The sequence below is a fragment of the Neodothiora populina genome (genome assembly GCF_041146345.1).
Source record: "Neodothiora populina strain CPC 39397 chromosome Unknown canker_contig_15, whole genome shotgun sequence".
Lineage (NCBI taxonomy): Eukaryota > Fungi > Ascomycota > Dothideomycetes > Dothideales > Dothioraceae > Neodothiora > Neodothiora populina.
This window is the reverse complement of record NW_027191413.1, coordinates 1,879,101-1,898,606: the sequence shown is the minus strand read 5'-3', so window position 1 is coordinate 1,898,606 and position 19,506 is coordinate 1,879,101. Positions and strand designations below refer to the sequence as shown.

Here is a 19,506-nt window from a genome sequence, read left to right as displayed (position 1 = left end):
GATATACCGTCTGAGAACACAACACTTGACAACGACATCTGCACCATCTCACTGGTTCACGTAATTGCCCGACTGTACTAATCATTCACCAAGAAGTTGGAAAGCCAAGCATCCATAGACTTCCATTTCTGACGAGGACAATTTCTGACTGGCTTGCTTGCACTCGTTATTTGTAGGCTGGGAGACCTTTGAATAATCTGAGCAACTCATCATAATGCCCGCTGCAGTCATGTCTGCACAGCCTGGATTATCTTCATTTCTAAAGTCCCTCAAACATGCCGATGTGGAGACCTCTATCGAGCACTTCATCTCGTACGAAGATCTTTATATCTGCTATGTTGATAGTTGCCATAACTAACAAAATAAAGATTACTGAAGAGACGTCAGATCAGGAACTCAAGGCCATGCGCTATCGCGACGACACAGCTCCTCCTGCGAGTTGTGGCGACTTCTCGTGTGCGGGATGCCGGATCTCTAATTGAGCGTGTGCGAAAGGTCGGACAGCGTCTGATCGCGGCTCAGCCTCGAGAAATGGCAGTCGGAAACATTGTTCGACGAGTCTTGGGTCTCATCCGCGAAGTTGTCGAGGAAGGCGCCGACAGCGATGCTGGAGCCCCCACATCGCCACAGCCCGGCCACAACGACTCTTTCCAACGACCTGGCCTGTCGGGGTTCTCTAATCTCAGCCAGGCCAATTCACTACCACATCACATGCAAGTGGCGAGCCGTGATGCTTCGCCCGCAGGCTCTGACTCGTCAAGCATGGGTCATGCTAGACCACCGCTCCTGAGCTCTCACACGTCTTATGCTACTCCTGGACCTCACGTTACTTCTTTATTCGGACTTCTTTCGCATCCAGATGAGGCTTCTCCGGTCCCAACTCCACCTCCTGGTAGTCAATCACCAGTGCACAAGTCCGCTTCCTCGACGAGAGGTTTTGCCACTCCACCAACGGAACCTAAGGTGGACATCAAAGCCGAGGTTATTGATGGCATCAAGGAGCTTCTCGACGAACTAGAAGTTGTCGATGATCAGATTGCCGCTTCGGCGCTGGAGCACATCCACGCGAACGAAATCATCCTCACTCACACATCATCGACTACTGTGCAAAAGTTCCTGATCAACGCGGCACGAAAGCGCAAGTTTACTGTTGTTCATGCTGAAGCATTTCCCAACGACCACGTGGACACCCATGCAACGATTATGACTGGTGGAAAGAAAGACGACGACGACGACGAGCCCGAGGACAGATGGAAGCCGCTGACTTCCATGGGTATCACAGTCATCGTCATTCCAGACTCGGCCGTGTTTGCGCTCATGTCACGCATCAACAAGGTCATTCTCGCACCTCACACCGTCTTGGCCAACGGAGGGCTAATCGCAGCTGCTGGTGCTCTGACGATCGCTCAGGCGGCAAAGGTGCATCAGACACCCGTTGTTGTGGTCAGTGGTGTTTACAAGCTCAGTCCGGTCTATCCGTTCGATATGGAGGAGCTTGTCGAGTACGGAGACCCAGGCAAGGTGATTGGATTCGACGAAGGCGATGTGGTGGAGAATGTCGAGGTCGTCAACCCCATCTACGATTACGTCAGCGCCGATCTGGTGGATCTCTACATCACGAACTTGTGAGTCTCTTGCATTGTGACTTTCCTTGAACGCAATCGCTGACGGTGTTTAAACAGGGGCGGTCATGCACCCAGCTATCTCTACAGAATTGTCGCAGACCATTATAGAGTCGAGGACATTGTACTGACAAACTAGGAAAAGTCTATACATGACAAAGAATAGGTAGATGTCAATTTATACTGGTATTGAATAAACACAAGAATATTCACTAAAAGGAAAGTTCGTAAAACGCCTCAGGCTCAGTCGGTCTACCCTCGATCACTTTGGCCGCACTGTTCGTCAAGTCCATGACAATATTAAACAGCGTCTCTGAGTGATTTCCTTGCTCCTGCGCTCGACATATCGAGTACGGGTAGTTACTCTCATCTGTGAAAATGCTTTGCACGGATCGGAGGCAAAGTGTGCCTTCGAGCTTCGAGCACAGCTCCTCGACACGCTTGATGCGCACTCTGCTGTCCTCAAGCCAGACCGTTTCTGTGACGCCTGTGTGTGGAAGCAGAAAGTGGTTGGAGTGGAACACCTGGTTAGCATCGTTCATCGCCAGCTTCGCAACGTCGATGTGGCTCCTGTGTCTTTGGTCAGCCTGGTGCATTATCGACTTGTCTTTCTCTTGAGAAACAAGGAAGCGGAAAGGTTCAGAATATAAAGAAACCAGTCTGGGAACTCACCACTCAACCCCAATCCCTCCAGTCCGATCAGCAACAAGCATATGACAACTCGAGGCGATCCCAAACCCCTCCAGCTTCGCAATCGCCTCGTCTCGAGACTCGCTTTCCAGCACCATGCGCAGACCCAAATGACACGGCAGTCGACTGGGATACATACCCTTTGCGCGGATCGCATTGAGACATACGCCCACGCCAGAGCTATTGAGCCCGATCTTGGCCAGCATACCTGCTTCTGCGACGGTTTTGATCGTCGGCTTGCCCGCTTGCTCGATGGTTAGGATGACGAGGTTCTCTTTTTGTTGGCGCATCCACTGTGCGTTGCGTGCAGCCACGTCGTTAGCTATGTAGCTCTCACAAGCTGACGCTGGATATCTACTTGAGGGCACACGGGAGGAGAGAGAGAGAGCGAGAGAAGAAGGGTGCAGTGCTGGGATGAACTCACGTCCCAATTCTGAGCCAGGAAGCTAGCCTCCCCTTCGCGCCACGAAAGCGCAGTGCACCCGTCGCTGAACAGGCCGAAAGTTATCTCGGTTCGCACGTTCAGCGCTATGATGTCCGAGACCTGCTTGCCTGCCCCCGCAGCTATACCTGTGTTTTTGGATATACATATCAGCCATACGCTTCTTGACACAATCGTCGTTTGTCTCACTACTCAACCACTCCCACTCCAATCCCAAACATCCAGAGACACCCAAACAGTAGCATAGACAACAACACGAAAAAGCAGTAGTGAACAAAAGTCAGAACAAAGCGTCCTCACCTCTCATCTCCTCATAATACGCAGGCCAATTAGTCCTGATCCTCGGCTCAAACTCCCGCGTGGCCACGTCCCGCACTTGCGACCATGTCAGCTTCGCAGAGTCCTGGAACAGCGTCGTGTAGAAGGCTATGCAGCGCTCGATCAGCTCTTTCGCCGCCGAGCCGTGGTGGTGGCCTATCTGATTTCTTATCAGTCTTCGTGTGTGTCTCTCGCTCTGCACGTCTTGTTGTGTGAGATATGGAGGAGGGTGGCGTTCGGCTATGCTTGGGGGTGGTTCAAGATCAGGCTGGAGAAGCTGCTGCTGCTGCTGCTGCTGCTGCTGCTTGTGGGCCGTTCGATGGGATGAAGGCTGATCTCTGCGGAAACTCACTTCGAACGGCGTGCCTGAGCATTGGATCTGTAACATCTTGGTCGACTGTATGTATCGCAAATGGCGCAAATGGCAGTTGGGAGGAAATGGCGGCGGGACTGATCTTGCCCTTTATCAACGAAATGGGGATATCGAAGAGCTCACTCGACTGTCTCCATGTACGCGAACTAGAGTTGGGTGACGAATCTATCAAAGACTGGGATTATCTACAACACGGGTCCATATAAGAAGAGAGGAGGGGAAGATTGTATCTGTATCTCGTCTCGCTATCGATTATAATAATGTCCGCCGACGGACACCTTGATCAACTAAACTAGGCCGAATGAACCAGGTACAGTAGGCCGGACGATAAGGTTGGCGGAGAACGACAGATAGGGAGATGACTGAGGTGCACATTAGGCAAGAATAGCCTTGCGCCCGGCTTTGCTCGATACCGAGCAGGACCGGGTCGCCCTCGAGTCGTTCTATTTTCGAGTGCCTATTGTAGTGTTGTGCTTTACTCCGTACACTTTGCCCCCTGTAGAATTATTCTCTCGTCCTTTCTCCAAGGAACGAAGATTGTCATTTTCATCGCTTGCAAGTGTGACAAGAAGCGGTCTGGTCGTGCGTCTAACACTGCTGAATCACATGAAAAGCTAGCTAGGTTTGGAAGTCAGGCTTTCAGCAACCTTTCTTCTGTTATCCCACTAATGATAAGTATCTTCCGAGTGATATCAAGGTTCGAGAAATTTGGGTTCGTGGGGTCTATATACAGTCTATAGGACCTTTCATTATTGTCTGATCAGTCATTTATTAAATGTCTAGGATTATCGCCGAAGCATAGGTAACGGAGGGGCAAAGCGACTAGACGTGAGGTGATCACGTCCACGTACAAGGGCCTAATGGCCCATAAAGAAGCAGAACATAAGGGCTAGGGAGATCATCAACAGCGAAGCAGAGGAGCTTGCGATAGATCCCGAAGCCTTGGTAGCTGAAGCAGCAGCCGCAGAGGCGGAGGCGGAGCTGGTACCGCTAGACCCTGCGGGCGTGGTACTGCTACCTGACGAAGATGTCGGCGTAGTTGTCTCATCAGAAGACCCCAATGCCGAGCCAATTCTTGCAATTACAGCCTGGCTGTCTCGTACAGGGATTGTTGCGATGCCGTTGCTGTCGATATCAATACCCTGTGCGCTCTGTTCCGAGGTGCTAGGGGTTCCGACGCTGTCCTGCTCGAAACTGATGCCGTTCCAGGTTGCATTGGACTTGACGTCAGCTCCATCTGCGGTGAGGTAAGAAAGGAACACCTTTTGACCTGCGAACGCAGAGAAGTCTACGGCAAAGGTAAGATTTGCCTTGGACGTTGAAGACGCATTTGCCTGGTTTGCGTTGATAAGAACAACGGAAGTAAGAGACCCTTGCTCATATGCAGCGTAAGCTCTGACATTCGGCATAGCTGACGAGAGAGAAAGAGGAGCGATTTGAGTGGTTCCATTTCCAGCGCCGAGCAATTGAGCGAAAGCTGCATATGCATAGTAGGTCGGTCTAATGTTGGGACCTACGTTGTTCATGTTTCCAGGCTGCCATGGGGCCGAGAAGGAGTTGTCTGTCATGTGCATCTGCACGCTCGAAATGTTGAGACTTGCAGCGTAAAAGAAGAAGTTGAGCTGCCAGAGAGCGGCGCCAAAAGTATTGCTGACACCATCCTGGCCAGTTGGTCCAACACTCTGCATCTCACGCAGATTGTATGGTAAACCCGTTTTCAAGGACGTTGCAACCTCCGACGCCCAGTACTTGAATTGGCTGACGGTTTGATCCAAGTTCATCATCGCTTCCAATGTCAGGGGGTAGGTGCTGACTGAGATGAAATAGAAATAGTCATGTTGGTTCCAGGACGAAATGAACTTGCTGCCGTTCACTGCCGCAGTCATGCCTGCATCGATGAGATCTTGGACAGTGAAGGTCGTTGATATTGTCGAGGCTGTGGAAGCGGTTTCGAAGAAGGTCGAAGGCATGCCCCGCGGCTGGAGGACACGGCGATAGACAATCCCAGCTCTATCCAAGAATTGCTGGGTATACGTCGTACCATCCCATTGCCCAGTCCTGAGGGAGTCCCAGTTCTCGAGATAGAGATCGGGCTCGTTGCCAATCTCAAAAGACACAACTTTAGTGTTGTTCAGCTCGTCGAGTACACCTGCAGCCTCGGCGGCGATTATATCGGCGTAATCAGCCCCTTCATATGCCAGATTCAGACCATACGTTATAGGAGTATCCGTGGGAAATCTATCCAGAGCTTTGAGATAGTCGGGCCCGAAAATATACTGGTTTGAAGACATGCCGCCTTGACTAGTAGAATATTGATTCTGGTGCAAATCGAAGCCTTTGTATGATGCATTATAAATCATATAGTCACCAGTGTTTCCACCAATGCGCAGATGCGGTGGAGCGCCTGAGTAGTTGGCCAGGTTCTGGAGCAAGTTGATAGATAGTTGATTGGGTTCATCTCCGCCAGTGAATGAAAACAAATTCGATGGCTCTATGCCCATGCCTGCATATGAACGACTGAGCTGCTGCGACAAACCAGAGGCTTGCGCCGCCTTGGCTGCAGGTGTGACAGAAACAGCATCTTGAGCGAGAGTAGATGAGAATAGAGTAGTTGCGACGAAAACCGTTGCGCAACGGATATTACTATAAGTATACATGTTGAGGTCAAAGAACGAGTGGACCTGCAGGAACTGTCCCAAGCAAACCTACACAGGAAGTCAACGGCATTTTGTTAACGAAGAATGTTGAACGCGTGGAAAACTTGGCCCATTCGCTACCTTCAAACAAGGCACGCGGCTGGAGGAACGCGGCTCGGCGTAAGTCAGTGATGATGATGTAAATGATGGAGAAGTAGGTCGCAATCCAACGCCGGGACAACCTTCAGAGCCGTGTGGAGATTGGTTGGCACGCCTTGCTTGATCTAGTAAAGTAAGTGCATATTGCAATTACCTTTGCGCTCTTGTAAAAGACTCGATATGTGTGGCTATGTCGATTTCTCCGGCCACCAATGTTCAGATCGTGGGCCGTGGTAGCCCTACGACATACTCTGCTGTCGGACGGTGCTACAATATGTCTCACGTAGTGTGTTGTCCAACATGATTGATTAAGGCGGTCAATCGACTCCAGTTTCTTTGGCGCTCTCATTGGCGCTCTCAACATATCCTCTAGAGTGCGCAATAATATACGGAGTACTACAGGGCAGTATCGTACCATTGCATCTCGTCCTCCTGATTGCAATGCGAGGAGAATTCTCCGCTGCTTGCTTTGCGTCCGAGCCTGAATCGCAGCTGCGCTGCCATTCCATCATCATCGATAGTGGATTGTTATGCCATCTCACGAATGGTGAGAAGTATGCAAAGGGGGAAAAGACAGCTGAAGCTTCTGGAGAAATGACTGAAGAATATCCCTCGTCTTCCAGTGCGGCCTCTTCATGCACATAAGCGTGATCGACCTGGTGATATACTGTAACCAGTGTGATTAGCCAGGTACAGAACATACTTTATGCAAGGTTTATCTACCCCACGCTCATGCATGCATCTTTGATAACCACGGGCAGTTGCTCCAAAAGACCTTATACAATATCTTATCGTTAAATTACTAGACCGCTCGAGGCTTTCCTGCCTTAGGCAGGTCAGATACCATGTCTACTCGATTGTATGCCGTTGCTTCATACCAGTATCTCAATATCAAGGATATCAGGAGCAGTTGGCTATATCTATATAAGTATTATACGATGGTCGCAATGGGGACTCTTGTAGCTATATCCAGACAACACAAAGAGCGGCAGCATGAAGATTGCCCAAGTAGTGCGTAATTTAGTGGCGGCCTCGGTCGTATGCGAGGCTGCATCCACCTACCGTGGTCGTGCTTCTCATGTATTGCACGAGAAGCGAAGTGACGGTCCATCAGCATGGACAAGAAGCGTCCGAGTGCACCGAGATGCAATATTGCCAATCCGTATTGGACTAGTACAAACCAATCTTGAGCATGGTTATGATCACTTGATGGATGTGTAAGTCCTCCATCGATAGTTACTACTCTATGCATTTAGAAGGACGTCTACTAATGTTGGCCAAGGTCTCACCCTTCGTCTCCAAATTTTGGTAAGCATTGGACCGCTGAACAGGTTCATGAGGCATTCGCACCCGAAGAAGAATCCGTCCAAGTAGTCAAAGATTGGCTGATCGCGTCCGGCATCGATGAGAATGATATCGTTCAATCTGACAACAAAGGTTGGTTGGCCATGGACATTCCTGCTAAAGATGCGGAACGACTCTTCCAGACCGAATACCATGAGCACGAGCATGTGCGTACAGGTAGTACTAGGATTGGCTGCGAACAGTATGTCAATGAAGAGTATGTCTCACGAGATACTTTGTTAACCTTGAGGTAGTTACTACATTCCAAGTGATGTAAAGAAGCATGTTGATTATGTCACTCCTGGCGTCAAATTATCCGCTCCTGTCAAGAAGCGAACTGTCAAACGTTCGATTTCTCCAGCCTGGAAACACAGACCTGGTCCTCCCCATATGATTCCTCCTCACAGTCCGCACCCTTGGGTCATGCCAGGTGGTGCTCATCAATTGCCTCCGCAACTCCAGGACTGTGGTCGGAACATCACTCCTGCGTGCATCAAAGCACTATACATGATACCAGATGCTACCCTTCATGACTCGGTTAATTCACTGGGTATTTTCGAGGATGGTGATTATTATGCTCAGGAGGACCTTGATCTCTTCTTCGCGCAATATGCCCCCAATGTCCCTCAAGGCACGGCACCAATCCCTGCTTTCATTGATGGTGCTCAAGCTCCTGTAGCTCAGAATAGTTCCCTCAACACTGGCGAATCTGACATTGACTTAGACATGGCCTACAGTCTTATTTATCCGCAAACGGTTACACTATATCAGACGGATGACTTCAACTATGCAGAAGCGGAGCTGAGCGGAGACTACGAGGGTTTCTTAAATACCTTCCTCGATGCCCTGGACGGGGTAAGTTCATACTCTATTTTGAGACTTGTATCCCTGGCTAAGAGTAGCAGTCGTACTGTAATTATACCGCATATGGAATAACTGGCGATAGCCCGGGTATTGATCCATCCTATCCTGATCCGGCTGCCGGAGGATACAAAGGTAAGCTCAACATTTCCCCGAGCCAGAATATAGTAAGCTAACAAGCAGACAGGAGCTTTACAATGCGGCGTCTACAAGCCTACTCGTGTCATCACAGGCTCTTACGGCGAAGCAGAGTACGACCTGCCACCGAATTACCAGAAAAGACAGTGCAATGAGTCAGTGAACACTCCTCGACGTTGGATGTGGAAGTTGCCTAATGACTGTGCACAGGTTTATGAAGCTTGCTCTCCAAGGGCACACCATTATGTTCTCGTCTTCTGATTACGGAGTGGCCTCTTACCCAGGCGATGTGAGCCCAAGTGGTTGCCTCGGTGCAGATGAAACCATCTATAACCCGGACTACCCTGCAAAGTAAGTTTGTCATTTGTTTATCTGGCTGGTCTGGAGGTGTACGCTGACATATATCGCTGTTCAGCTGTCCATACATCACGGCAGTCGGAGCTACTAGGCTCTATGCCGACCAGACCGTACTCGATCCCGAGAGTGCTTTACAAGCCGATCTAGGAGGCGATGCTTCGTTGTTCTCTAGCGCAGGGTGAGCATGTCCTAGACGACAGCATAGAAAACCTCGCAACTCATGTTGTTTCTAGTGGATTCGCCAACTATTTCAAAACACCGGACTATCAGAAGAAAGCTGTGGGCGAATACTTTGCTAGACATGATCCTCTTCACCCGTATTACGTTTATGACGGTACAAATTCATCTATCGGTTCGCATGGGGGAATCTACAACCGTGCTGGCAGGGTAAGTTGACTTGAGATCGAAGCCGTATAGGTGTCGCTGACATGAGACAAAGGGCATACCTGACGTATCAGCAAATGGTGCATTGTTCAGGGCATATACTGATGGTATTGACTACCACTACTATGGTACCAGTCTAGCTTCTCCACTTTGGGCCTCTATCATTACACTGGTAAGGTTTGCGAGTCTTGAAAATTGATCCAGGCTGACAATACAACCAGATCAATGAGGAGCGTACAGCAGTGGGCAAGGGCCCAGTCGGCTTCATCAATCCAACTCTCTATGCCAGTGAGTTAGGTTGTTCCGCATGTCAACGTCACGAACTCACGCTCTCACAGATCCCAATGTCCTCATAGACATCAAGAACGGCTCGAACCCAGGTTGCGGTTCTTCAGGCTTCAGTGCTGTTGAGGGGTAAGTGAAACACGGTGACAGGCAGACGAATCAGCTGACACAATACAGATGGGATCCAGTGACCGGACTTGGTTCGCCACATTATCCCAGCTTGCTCAGACTATTCATGAGCTTACCATAAGCCTTACGAGGGACGATCTTGTAATGTGGAGTGGCAAACGAAGAAATTCGCTATGAGGAAAGATCTTATGCATTGTATGAGATACAAGATCTGCTCAACTATGATCGAGGAGTAGCTTAGTCCAAATACAATGTAAACACGCTAGAGCATACTGCCTATTGAAACCCTCATGTTAGTTCTGAAATTCAAGGATTGACAGACGTAAGGACCACGTACCTTGCGACGCTTCTTGAAGTCTTCGTACAGCCACATCCAGTAGTTTCGATTTCTGCAATCTTCGCTTCCATCGGTCTTAGGTATGCATTTTGGCCACATAGCCTTCCGCTCTGCCGGTTCGGAAGGTAACCAAGGCTTGGGAAACGGCCAGTCAGAAAAGTGGACGAATTTGACTTGATTCATGACCGCGTCCGGATCCCAGAGGTTGCCTTCACCGATATAAGAGGCATGCTGCTTCCGTCTGAACTCGCCGGATACGACCCAGTGCTCGTTTGGCAAAAGCATGGCGTTGCCGGCGTACAGATCGTTGACGATGTCCATGTCGAACTCGTCTGAGGTCCTGTTCTTCATGGCGCCGAGGACTCTTTTGAACTCATCCATGGAGGGTTCAATGAGCATGATTGCAGATGACAGACTACTGTTGTCTATCCAATATGCATGCGGTGCCGCCACAGGTGCATGAGGAAGCAGGAACAGGTCATCCAGAGGCTTCAAAGTCCGAAGTCAGCCAAGATGTACTTATAAGATAGATGCTTCAGCTTACCTTCAAGATCGTAGCATCCGAATCCAGAGACAAGACTCGATCGTATTGCGTCTGCTTGAATGCGAGGAGCTTCGTGAAACTCTCCGCCCAAGTACCCTCTCCATCGTCAAAGTGTTGCACACGCACTGGCATGATATGCACGCCATAGTCCTTTTGTGCCTGGTGCAAGAACTTGCTCTGCCAAGTCTCTTTCATAGGGTAAAGCTCCCATTGGGACGGATACAGCAACAATCGGTCTGCTTTACTCTGCAACCGATGCAAAGACTCGAACATCATGAGGCTGTTGCATAGATATTCAATATCAGTGACATATTGGCAGTACGCAAAGCGAGACCAGTCGATGCCATCGTCTGGTTCGTTGTTCAGCTCGGTCTCATTCTCAGGGACGGCAATGGCTTTTTGAGCTTTTGGAGTGAAGAATCGATAGACCACAAGGGTGCATGCAATTATCGTGATCCAATGCCAGATTGTGGCGGTTCGGATGAAGCGTTTTAAGCGATACGGGAAGCCCATGCCCGATTGTCAAACAACACCTAGTATTACTCTGATCGAATCCTCATGTACCGGTAAGAAGTCGCACTTGATATTGATTCACTGAGTGCGTAACAGCATCATTCAGAAGATGCGCAGGAGTCGTTAGCAGTGTGCTTGTTATGGACTTTAGACCCTACAAAGTCTGTGCAAGACGACATGTGCGTATTGCTTGGCAACTCTATATGCAAACCACCGAGCTAAGCACTTCATAATCTACAGCAATAGGACAGACATGGCGTTCTAAAGATGCGACAGCTAAAACACATTGAATTTATCTGGCATGAATTCTATATAAAAACAATGGGCATATGTACTTGAATGTAAAATGATAGGTTTGAACAGAAGTGACGTCTCCACCGCCACGAAATTTTCTCGTTGCAAAACAGACGATGCTTGTTCTGTTCCTTAAAGATCGTACTCATAAACGTATTGCACCTGGCAGTCAGCGTTCGAATCCGAAGGACCAGAAGCGGATCCGGAAGTAGCGCCGGTGGCGGCTGCAGCAGCAGCAGCGCCGGAGGCAGGAGCCACAAGTGAGGAGCTGGAAGCAGCGGCAGAGCTAGAGACAGGAGCAACGATCGAAGAGCTCGAAGCAGCGGCAGAGCTAGAGACAGGAGCAACGATCGAAGAGCTCGAAGCAGCGGCAGAGCTAGAGACAGGAGCAACGACTGAGGAGCTGGCAGCGGCAGCAGAGCTGGAAGCAGGTGCGACCACCGCGGAGCTAGATGCAACTGACGATGACGACGCAACTGGTGATGAGGATGGTGATGATGCTGCGACTGAAGACTCAGAGGAAGCAGGAGTATATGCTGCAGAGGATACTGCGGATTCCACCTTCTTCTGCGCGACGGCAGGGGATGAAGACGCAGCAGAGGCTGAGTCAGAGCCAGAGGCATAGGCAACGGGAGTCTCGCCATTCCTTGTGCAACCAGACTTTGCAGTGAGCTCAGCAGGGCAAGTGATCTGTTCGAAATCCACGGTAGGGTTGTCTGCGCCCTCGAACCAGTCCCAGCGGAAGTTGCATCCGGGCTTGAGCTTGGCTGGGAAGTCAGAGCAAGTGTTCGAGGAAATACCTCCGTACTGTGCACCCCAGCCAGAGCTGGGAGCGCCCCATTCGTTACTGCAGCCGTTGAAGATGCCAACACCACCGCCGGGCATAGCAAGATCGAATTGGTTGGAGCCAAGATCACCACCAGTGTTGGTGGCTTGCACGATGAGAGTCTTTCCTGCGATCGAAGTGGACGTGAAGGTCAACCTAGTTCTCAAGGTCAGCTCGGTGTTCTCTTATTCACGCCTAGAAGGTGAGCCTTACTTGTAGCAGGCGCAGCACCATGAGCTCTCAGAGCCTCCAGCAATGTTAACAGCTGCGAATCCAAAGGCAAGGGTATCGTTGTGTGCCCATGGGGTCTGGTCAGAGCACATGTAGGCGTCGCCACCATTACAACCGCTAGCGGTGTCGTACGAGCTCAAGGGATTGTCGTTGATGTCGCAGGTGGTAATTGGGTTGCTGACATCTGCTTTGCCAGTCCATGCACAAGATCCCTTGCAGCAGTCCCAGTAGCGTGTAGTTTTACCAGAGCCAGACGCTTGTGCATTGCTGATGGATGCGAAGCCTGTGGTCAAGGCCAACAAGGCGAGTGACTTGATAGACGACATTTCTCCGATAAGTAGTCGATCTTGCGTGGTAGGAATGATTGTATACAGAAGATAATTTGCACGTTAGGTACCAGACCTCTGAAGTCGTGAATGAGTGAATATGTATGCAAAGCAAGCGAAAGAATGTCCGGAGCGGATACTTCGTGAAGGAGAGGCGCGAAGAGACAATATGTACAGAGCCATGAGTCCTTTATAGGACACTTCCGTTCACGCCTTTTCCCTAGTAATTGCCGTAGTTTCCGTTGTATAGTAGATTTGATGTTAGGAATTAAACGACCCCCACATAGTCACTATACATCTAGGTATGCTTTTGCCCATGGCTCATGCATAGAGTGATTGGAGATGCGCTTGGAGGCATTGTAAACGATATCAGGACTAGTAGTGGAGTCAATTGTGCTCAGGAAGCTCCGTGAGTGGTGCGATTTGAACTTTCGAGATCGTTTATCTCATGATGCAAAATAAGGGAGGCGAGATTGGGTGTGTTTCAGGAACATCTTGGCGGCTGTCGCTTCGGTAGAAGAGCTAGTTCGCGTAAACGGTTTCGAAGTCACCTCTCAAGCATTCTCGAAGGCAGACTTTGTCTATACTGTAGGTAACAGATATCTATTGAGAGCAATGTGTTGTCCGTCAGACATAGTAAGCTATCGCGGTTCGTCCGAGTCATAAGTATTTGTCGTCGCAAGGATGCAACGCTTGTGCTGCTTGCCTTCAGGGATCGAGCATGCAATATCTCCGACCGCGACCATCTCCAATTTATATGGACCACTGTTATTCCCAGTACACTGGATCATTTATCTCACAAATCTCGTCAGGGGCATAGTCGGGACCGACCCCTGCAGAGATCACAGGCGAAGCCTTACAGATTCAATTTACGAAGCTTAATTGATAGCTTGTCAAAGCTATGCCATATTACCAGCCATGTCTCGCTGGAAGTCCTGTTTGCTGGACTTCGATAGAATGATCTTGTAAACCAATTCGAATTCTACGAACCCTGAGTGAAGTGTCATTAGATATTAGTATGTGGCATTGGTTACCTCCAGTCAAGACAGGTCTGCTGAATTACAACTTTCTGGCGCGCGTTATATAGTACATGCGACTTCCGGTCGGTTATGCTGAACTCGATACAATTGACTGCCTCTCCTACTGTACCTTGCCTAGCCGTTACCCCAGTCAGATATCTAGTGCATACCATTTTCTGTCACAGTAATCGGAGTATGAGGAGAACTGATATGTACGGGAAGTATTCATAAACATGTCTGCCCAACATACCCTTTCACTTTGAGGAGGGGGTATGGCGATGACTTTAGGGATACAGTATATCGTGGAACGAGACATTGGGTTGAAAGGGTAATGAAAGATGCTGAAGTCGAAAGTGTAGTGAAGTGATTTCAAGTACTGTGTCGATGCGGTGTGTCCTCTTGCACAGGCCCCGAGTGCTTCAGCTATATAAGTTCTTCGTTAAGGTTGGAGTTTGACACAATGGGAGAGGTATACGGAATTGAACAGATTCTTGACGTCGCACTATGTTTCCCTAGGCTAAGACAGCGAATTACGATTACATAGCGATTAGAGCTCCTAACGCAGCAGCTACCATTCCCACACCCGCGGCGAGCTTTGACGATCTTGTAGCGAACGCAGCCGCAGCCCCAGTATTGACATTAGTAGGAGAAGCTGAAGAGACCACTGCTGACCCTGTGCTACTGGGAGTGGCATTTGATCCTGCCTTGGATGATGACTGCTGCGAGCTCAGACTCCTGCTGCTGCTGTTACCCACAACTAGACCACTCGAGCTCTGGGCTGTATTGCTGCTCGTAGTGCCAGAATCAGAAGTCACTGCCGATGTGACAGTGGAACCGGGATAGGTTGTTGTACTAACATCGACACCACAACTCGGATCAGACGACGATTGTAAAGCGCATATCAGAGGTTGGCTGGCAGATGGTACAGTGATAGTGGCAGAAGATCCTGTGACCGTTGTATCGAATCCACCAGTTGTCGAAGTGATGACTGGAGCATCCGGTGCTGATAGCATTCCCTGAGCAGATTCCGTATGAGCTGAATAGACCGGGCTCACGGAAGATATGCCTGATGTGCCGCTGCGGGTCATGATGATGATGATGCTCGAGGTGTCAGTATCGGTGGCAGTGGGAGTGGCAGTGGCAGCGGGAGCATTATAGCCGTCGAGATAACTGGGCGAGTATGTCGCAGTACCGGTGTACATAGGACAGCCAGGTACATCGTAACGAGGGGGACCTGCGCCGCCGCCGCAATCAAGAAAATCGCATCGCTCGCCGGTCCCAGGGACATACCACGCGACGCTCGCCCCGGCAGGCGAGGACACGTCGGTGGTGGTGCAGCCAGTCAGATCGGTTTTAGAGACTACTCGAGGCCATAGCAGTGACAACACCATGACCAAGCGAGGGACGGTAACGATTGAAGGAGAGGACGACATTGCGTAGTAAATGTGGAATCAGCAGAACTATGGGAAGAAGGAAATCGTTCAATAACAAAGGAGACAGGTGATGTGTTTCTTCGACAGATCTTTAGTACTTAGTCCTTCTATGCTCACACTTGAAACGCTGTTTGATGGAAGTGATTGAGGAACAGAATAACCACGGAAAGATGTCCATTTACGAGTTCTTTAGAACAAAGAACAGCAGCATTGTTTGTCTGTCCATCCCAGCCGTGTTTTGTTAGACCCAAAAATTGGTAATTTCAGTGCCCGAAGGAATCTAAAACGTGCAGTCTAACAGGGCGGCTGAGTGGTCCAGAAGCGGAACACGAATGACTCGGAATCTGAGGACGCAAGGGCGAAAGGACCTAGTTCAAAGGGGTGAGTCAAGTGAGTAACATGCTTAGGTCTTGTCATCGTAGTAATACTTCCAAGTCCCAGTGCTCAATCGGGCCCGTAAACATGTATAAGACTTCCGCAGAACACAACTTATCATCACATTGATTACTGTTTCGCAATTTTCTAAGGTAAGTCACCATGGGTAGAAATAAGCAAATCATGGCGTGGGGCATGGTTTGCACTAGCTGTTTCATGTCGGAACCTCTGCGCAGGTACGCCATCTAGGAATAACGGGTCCTGTCCGCCGGCACAGCCAGCTAGCTCCCCCTGTAACGGCTGTCGTTTACCATACTTTCTATCCCGGCTAATCGATTTACAAAATAGCAGACATGTGTCGTAACGCCACAGCATTACTGTGAATACGAAGACGCGGGATCAGTCTTTGCCTGCGTTCGAGGAAAAGCGCTAAGAGACACACACTATTGGCGCTAGAAGGTGTTTCAACGCTTGACTCGCCCATGACTCTCGGCCTTCACCTCGAGAGACTGGAAAGCGGACATACTATACATGTCCGATCATAAGGTAGATCGGAATCAAAACAATCGATTATTTCATTGCGTCATCTGCTAGTAGAATAAGAAATCTAAGAGCCACCCTGCCCATGACCATGTCTATTGCCTGCGCTTGGATCAAGAAGCAAATGCGGTTTGATGAAGCCCTCGTCGAAGCGAGAGAACATATTTGCAGCATCCTCGGTGGTGCCGCTGAACAGCTGACTCAATGCCCCGCGAGCTGTGAGGTGACTTGGCTCCGTATCGTTAGGGATCGGCTCTGCCGGCTGGCTGAGGTATGATGAATCATTTTCGCTGGTGTCGGTGAAGGTATCTCTGCTGGGAGACCGGCGCGCTGAGGGAGGCAGGTCGAGACCGGCTGCTTCGTCGTCAGAAACAGATCCGCTTTGAGTCTCAGCGTACAGTAGCCCCTGCTCTGCAGTATTTTGATCTCGCATCGCATTACGACTGCTGTTTCTGCGCAACCCGTCGCCAGGTCGGATGGGTGGACTACTGGCATTTCCAGTGCTGTACAAGCTGTTTCGGTGACCTCTGATTGTGCCACTCACTCTTCCGTTCAGTTGCGCGCCGTCGGTCCCGACATCATGGAGAGTGATGGCCGACGCGGCACTGGGTCGAGGAGTGTGCCCGAACCCTTTGCCAGAAGTTTTCTTGTAAGTCCCACCACCGACCACTTCAATGTCGAACTCGTCGTCACTGTCGATCTCATCTACGACTCCAGTGCGGATGTTCAATATCTCGAGCATACGCGCGGTTGTGCCCCCGAAGATGATGACAGTCAGGACGACAACGACGAGAACAGTCGCGCGTAATGCAAATCCATTTGGTCCGGTCAGACCAGCGGCAAGAGCGACACCGACAGCACCGCGCAGACCAGCCCAGAAGAGCATAGCCTGATGGCTCTTTGGAATGACGTCTGCCACGTCGCGACCCCGTTTGCGAGCCCTGTAACGGATGACCGTGTTGATGGCCAGCGATAAGGGAAACACAGCGCAGTAACGCGCGACACAGATGCCGACGACTGTGACGAGGATGAACAATGGCTTATACTCCAGTCCAGCCTCAGTGAACAATGAGAGTCCGAGATAGATAAAGATAAAGTTCTCGGATAATTGAGCCATGATCTGGAATATGAATTTGGTGGTGAGCTGAGTCCGGCGTGACATGTTGTGGTATGCGTAATGTTTCATACAGATACCACAGAACAATAGAGAGACGATGCCTGTATAGCGCATGAGTGATGTCGATTAGGGAGACATTTTACGAACGGAAACTTACCAGACATGTGTACTGCATTAGAAAAGAAGTAGGTGGCATATGCAATGAGAAGAACGAGACAACTCTCGATCTTCGGAAATCTTCGGACCAGTGTGTACTTCAACAACAAGCTGGTCCCGATGCCGACAACGAGACCAATGACCAAACTGCCAAAGAAGACGAGTAGGAAGACGCCGATACTTTCAAACAGACTCAGAATGGTCAAGTGACCAGCGGCAGCGCCCTCTCGGTACTTTTGCGCAGTCTCGAAGAGCACAATGGCAATGGCGTCGTTCAGGATAGATTCACCGAAGATGACAGTGTACAGCTGAGGGTCGACTTTGTAGGTATTGAAGATAGCAAGAATTGTAACGGGATCCGTAGCGGAAAGAGTGGCTCCAACGGACATTGCCTCGACAAAAGATATGTCGAGGCCTTCAAGTGGAATGCGGGTCCAAAGGTAAAGAATCACGCCCAGGACCATGGCTGATATGAAAGTACCCGCAAAGGCAAACGTAAGAATGGAGCCGATATTACGGAAGAAGTTGCCTTGATGTAGTTCGTATCCAGAGTTGAGGATGATTGGCGGCAGAAGAAGATTGAAGAAGAACTGGTAGTCAAAACTGACGGCGCCCAAGACGGATTGAGAAGCAGTCAGGCGCAAGATCAGGCCGACAACCATTCCGGCGAAGATGGAAAGGACTGTTTCGTGGACGGCCTGGATCTTTCTCATCTGTAGCATGTAGCTGGTGAATAGGGCGATGATCAGGAGTATGATGAGGATGAAGAGGGACCACGAGGCGAATATCTCTTTCTGGCCAGCTTCGGGCTCTGCTTGTCAATCAATACAATGTCATTCTTTATACAGCGGTCGTGTCTATGGATGTGATGGGTGCGCAAAGTACTGACCCTCTGGATCAACGTCATCTTGTCGCCCTGTACAAAACGAGGCATATCAGTATCCGAGAATTAGATGGGCGCATCATGACAATCAGTCCGACGATGAATTGCACGATACATACGGATGAGTTCGAAGACGACATCTTGAAGTGCGGCAGACATAACGGGTGAATTGGATGAGTGTATATTAGAGCGCGGGCAGCACACTGCCTTGGAAATTGTTATCGCATTCGCATCCAGATTATGCTATGGCTGTTGCCTGATTGAGAAGGAGACGGAGATGAGAGAAGTGACGGCGGTCGTGGGGATGGGCAGTTGCAGTAGAGTAAGAGTGAGCGCTATGCTGATACAGCTGATGCAGACCAACTGGTGATCGAAAAATGAGCAGATCCTGTATCGTGAAGTCGCTAGCTGTAGATGCAGGGGCAAGGGTATACTTGTATCACAAAAGACCAAGATAACAAATGCTATCCGAACTAGTCGTCTTTGTTTGTCTGTGGAAGCGGCCAGTTGTTGGAGCTCCACTTGATGTCGCCAATAATGTCTACCTTACCTTAATTCTTAGCCCTAGACCCTCTCTCTTTACCCCACCAAGTGTCATGTAAGGACGACCACATAATACTCAGATATCCGACATGACTCGTTGTCGCTGACAATCTGAGAGAAATGCAGCATGCCGACATGGATGTATACCAATAGAGAGGTACCGTGTTCGACCTGCCTTGCCTTGTGCTTTAGCTTGTCTGATCGACACAGATGCCTTGTAAAGGCACTTGAGCTGCCGCTCAGCCAGTATATACAGCTTTACCCTGAATCTTTCGACCACGAGGGTGAGAATATCAAGCCTAGGCTGTTTCCGGACTACCAAGCCTCAGGATCTACACATGCCGCTTTTGGGGACGATGGAGTTCGGAAGGGCCAAGGATAATGACCAGGCAGAGAGCCGTGCAGCAGAGGCATCTCGCATGGGCTGTATGTAAGGCACGAGGTACGACGTCAGTGTGTCGTCCTTTAGATATACGGTGTACAAAGGACAAAGATATCATCAATCAGCTACCAGCTTCCTCGCTCCATCCTTTGCTGTGCTTGTATTACTGTACATACAATATCCCACACTTAAACATACCTTAGCAGTTTAATATCTTCTCTTTCTCGATCACCAACCAAAAGCCAGGAG

The 19,506-nt window shown here is 49.8% G+C and overlaps 8 protein-coding genes across 10 annotated transcripts; 2 read left to right on the top strand and 6 right to left on the bottom strand.

Moving 5' to 3' along the window:
- Positions 1–214: 214 nt before the first annotated feature.
- AAFC00_002990 (uncharacterized protein) lies at positions 215–1,761 on the top strand (the record flags this gene model as incomplete). 2 transcript variants are annotated; one of them, XM_069342394.1, is made up of 3 exons in its annotated part: positions 215–312; positions 369–1,625; positions 1,683–1,761. In XM_069342394.1, the coding sequence occupies 3 exons, from the start codon at positions 215–217 to the stop codon at positions 1,759–1,761; spliced, it is 1,434 nt and encodes a 477-aa protein (XP_069198895.1). The 2 variants fall into 2 exon arrangements, with proteins under 2 accessions (XP_069198895.1, XP_069198894.1); XM_069342393.1 differs by having other exon boundaries at positions 230–312.
- Positions 1,762–1,834: 73 nt separating this feature from the next.
- AAFC00_002989 (uncharacterized protein) lies at positions 1,835–3,460 on the bottom strand (the record flags this gene model as incomplete). Its single annotated transcript, XM_069342392.1, has 5 exons — positions 1,835–2,192; positions 2,295–2,605; positions 2,737–2,882; positions 3,055–3,232; positions 3,425–3,460. 5 exons carry the CDS (start codon positions 3,458–3,460, stop codon positions 1,835–1,837), a joined length of 1,029 nt encoding a protein of 342 aa, XP_069198893.1.
- An 842-nt stretch (positions 3,461–4,302) lies between these two features.
- Positions 4,303–6,102, bottom strand: AAFC00_002988 (uncharacterized protein; the record flags this gene model as incomplete). Its single annotated transcript, XM_069342391.1, has 1 exon — positions 4,303–6,102. The coding sequence occupies one exon, from the start codon at positions 6,100–6,102 to the stop codon at positions 4,303–4,305; it is 1,800 nt and encodes a 599-aa protein (XP_069198892.1).
- Positions 6,103–7,233: 1,131 nt separating this feature from the next.
- Positions 7,234–9,859, top strand: AAFC00_002987 (uncharacterized protein; the record flags this gene model as incomplete). 2 transcript variants are annotated; one of them, XM_069342389.1, is made up of 12 exons in its annotated part: positions 7,234–7,457; positions 7,523–7,786; positions 7,839–8,439; positions 8,490–8,580; positions 8,633–8,738; positions 8,794–8,934; positions 8,999–9,118; positions 9,174–9,327; positions 9,380–9,496; positions 9,546–9,612; positions 9,663–9,738; positions 9,787–9,859. In XM_069342389.1, 12 exons carry the CDS (start codon positions 7,234–7,236, stop codon positions 9,857–9,859), a joined length of 2,034 nt encoding a protein of 677 aa, XP_069198891.1. The 2 variants fall into 2 exon arrangements, with proteins under 2 accessions (XP_069198891.1, XP_069198890.1); XM_069342390.1 differs by having other exon boundaries at positions 8,487–8,580.
- Positions 9,860–9,975: 116 nt separating this feature from the next.
- AAFC00_002986 (uncharacterized protein) lies at positions 9,976–11,132 on the bottom strand (the record flags this gene model as incomplete). Its single annotated transcript, XM_069342388.1, has 3 exons — positions 9,976–10,014; positions 10,076–10,564; positions 10,620–11,132. 3 exons carry the CDS (start codon positions 11,130–11,132, stop codon positions 9,976–9,978), a joined length of 1,041 nt encoding a protein of 346 aa, XP_069198889.1.
- A 426-nt stretch (positions 11,133–11,558) lies between these two features.
- On the bottom strand, positions 11,559–12,809 carry AAFC00_002985 (uncharacterized protein; the record flags this gene model as incomplete). The annotated part of the gene is made up of 2 exons (XM_069342387.1): positions 11,559–12,408; positions 12,466–12,809. The coding sequence occupies 2 exons, from the start codon at positions 12,807–12,809 to the stop codon at positions 11,559–11,561; spliced, it is 1,194 nt and encodes a 397-aa protein (XP_069198888.1).
- Positions 12,810–14,364: 1,555 nt separating this feature from the next.
- On the bottom strand, positions 14,365–15,261 carry AAFC00_002984 (uncharacterized protein; the record flags this gene model as incomplete). The annotated part of the gene is made up of 1 exon (XM_069342384.1): positions 14,365–15,261. One exon carries the CDS (start codon positions 15,259–15,261, stop codon positions 14,365–14,367), a length of 897 nt encoding a protein of 298 aa, XP_069198887.1.
- A 982-nt stretch (positions 15,262–16,243) lies between these two features.
- On the bottom strand, positions 16,244–18,491 carry AAFC00_002983 (uncharacterized protein; the record flags this gene model as incomplete). The annotated part of the gene is made up of 4 exons (XM_069342383.1): positions 16,244–17,394; positions 17,451–18,260; positions 18,339–18,365; positions 18,452–18,491. 4 exons carry the CDS (start codon positions 18,489–18,491, stop codon positions 16,244–16,246), a joined length of 2,028 nt encoding a protein of 675 aa, XP_069198886.1.
- Between the last annotated feature and the right edge of the window lie 1,015 nt (positions 18,492–19,506).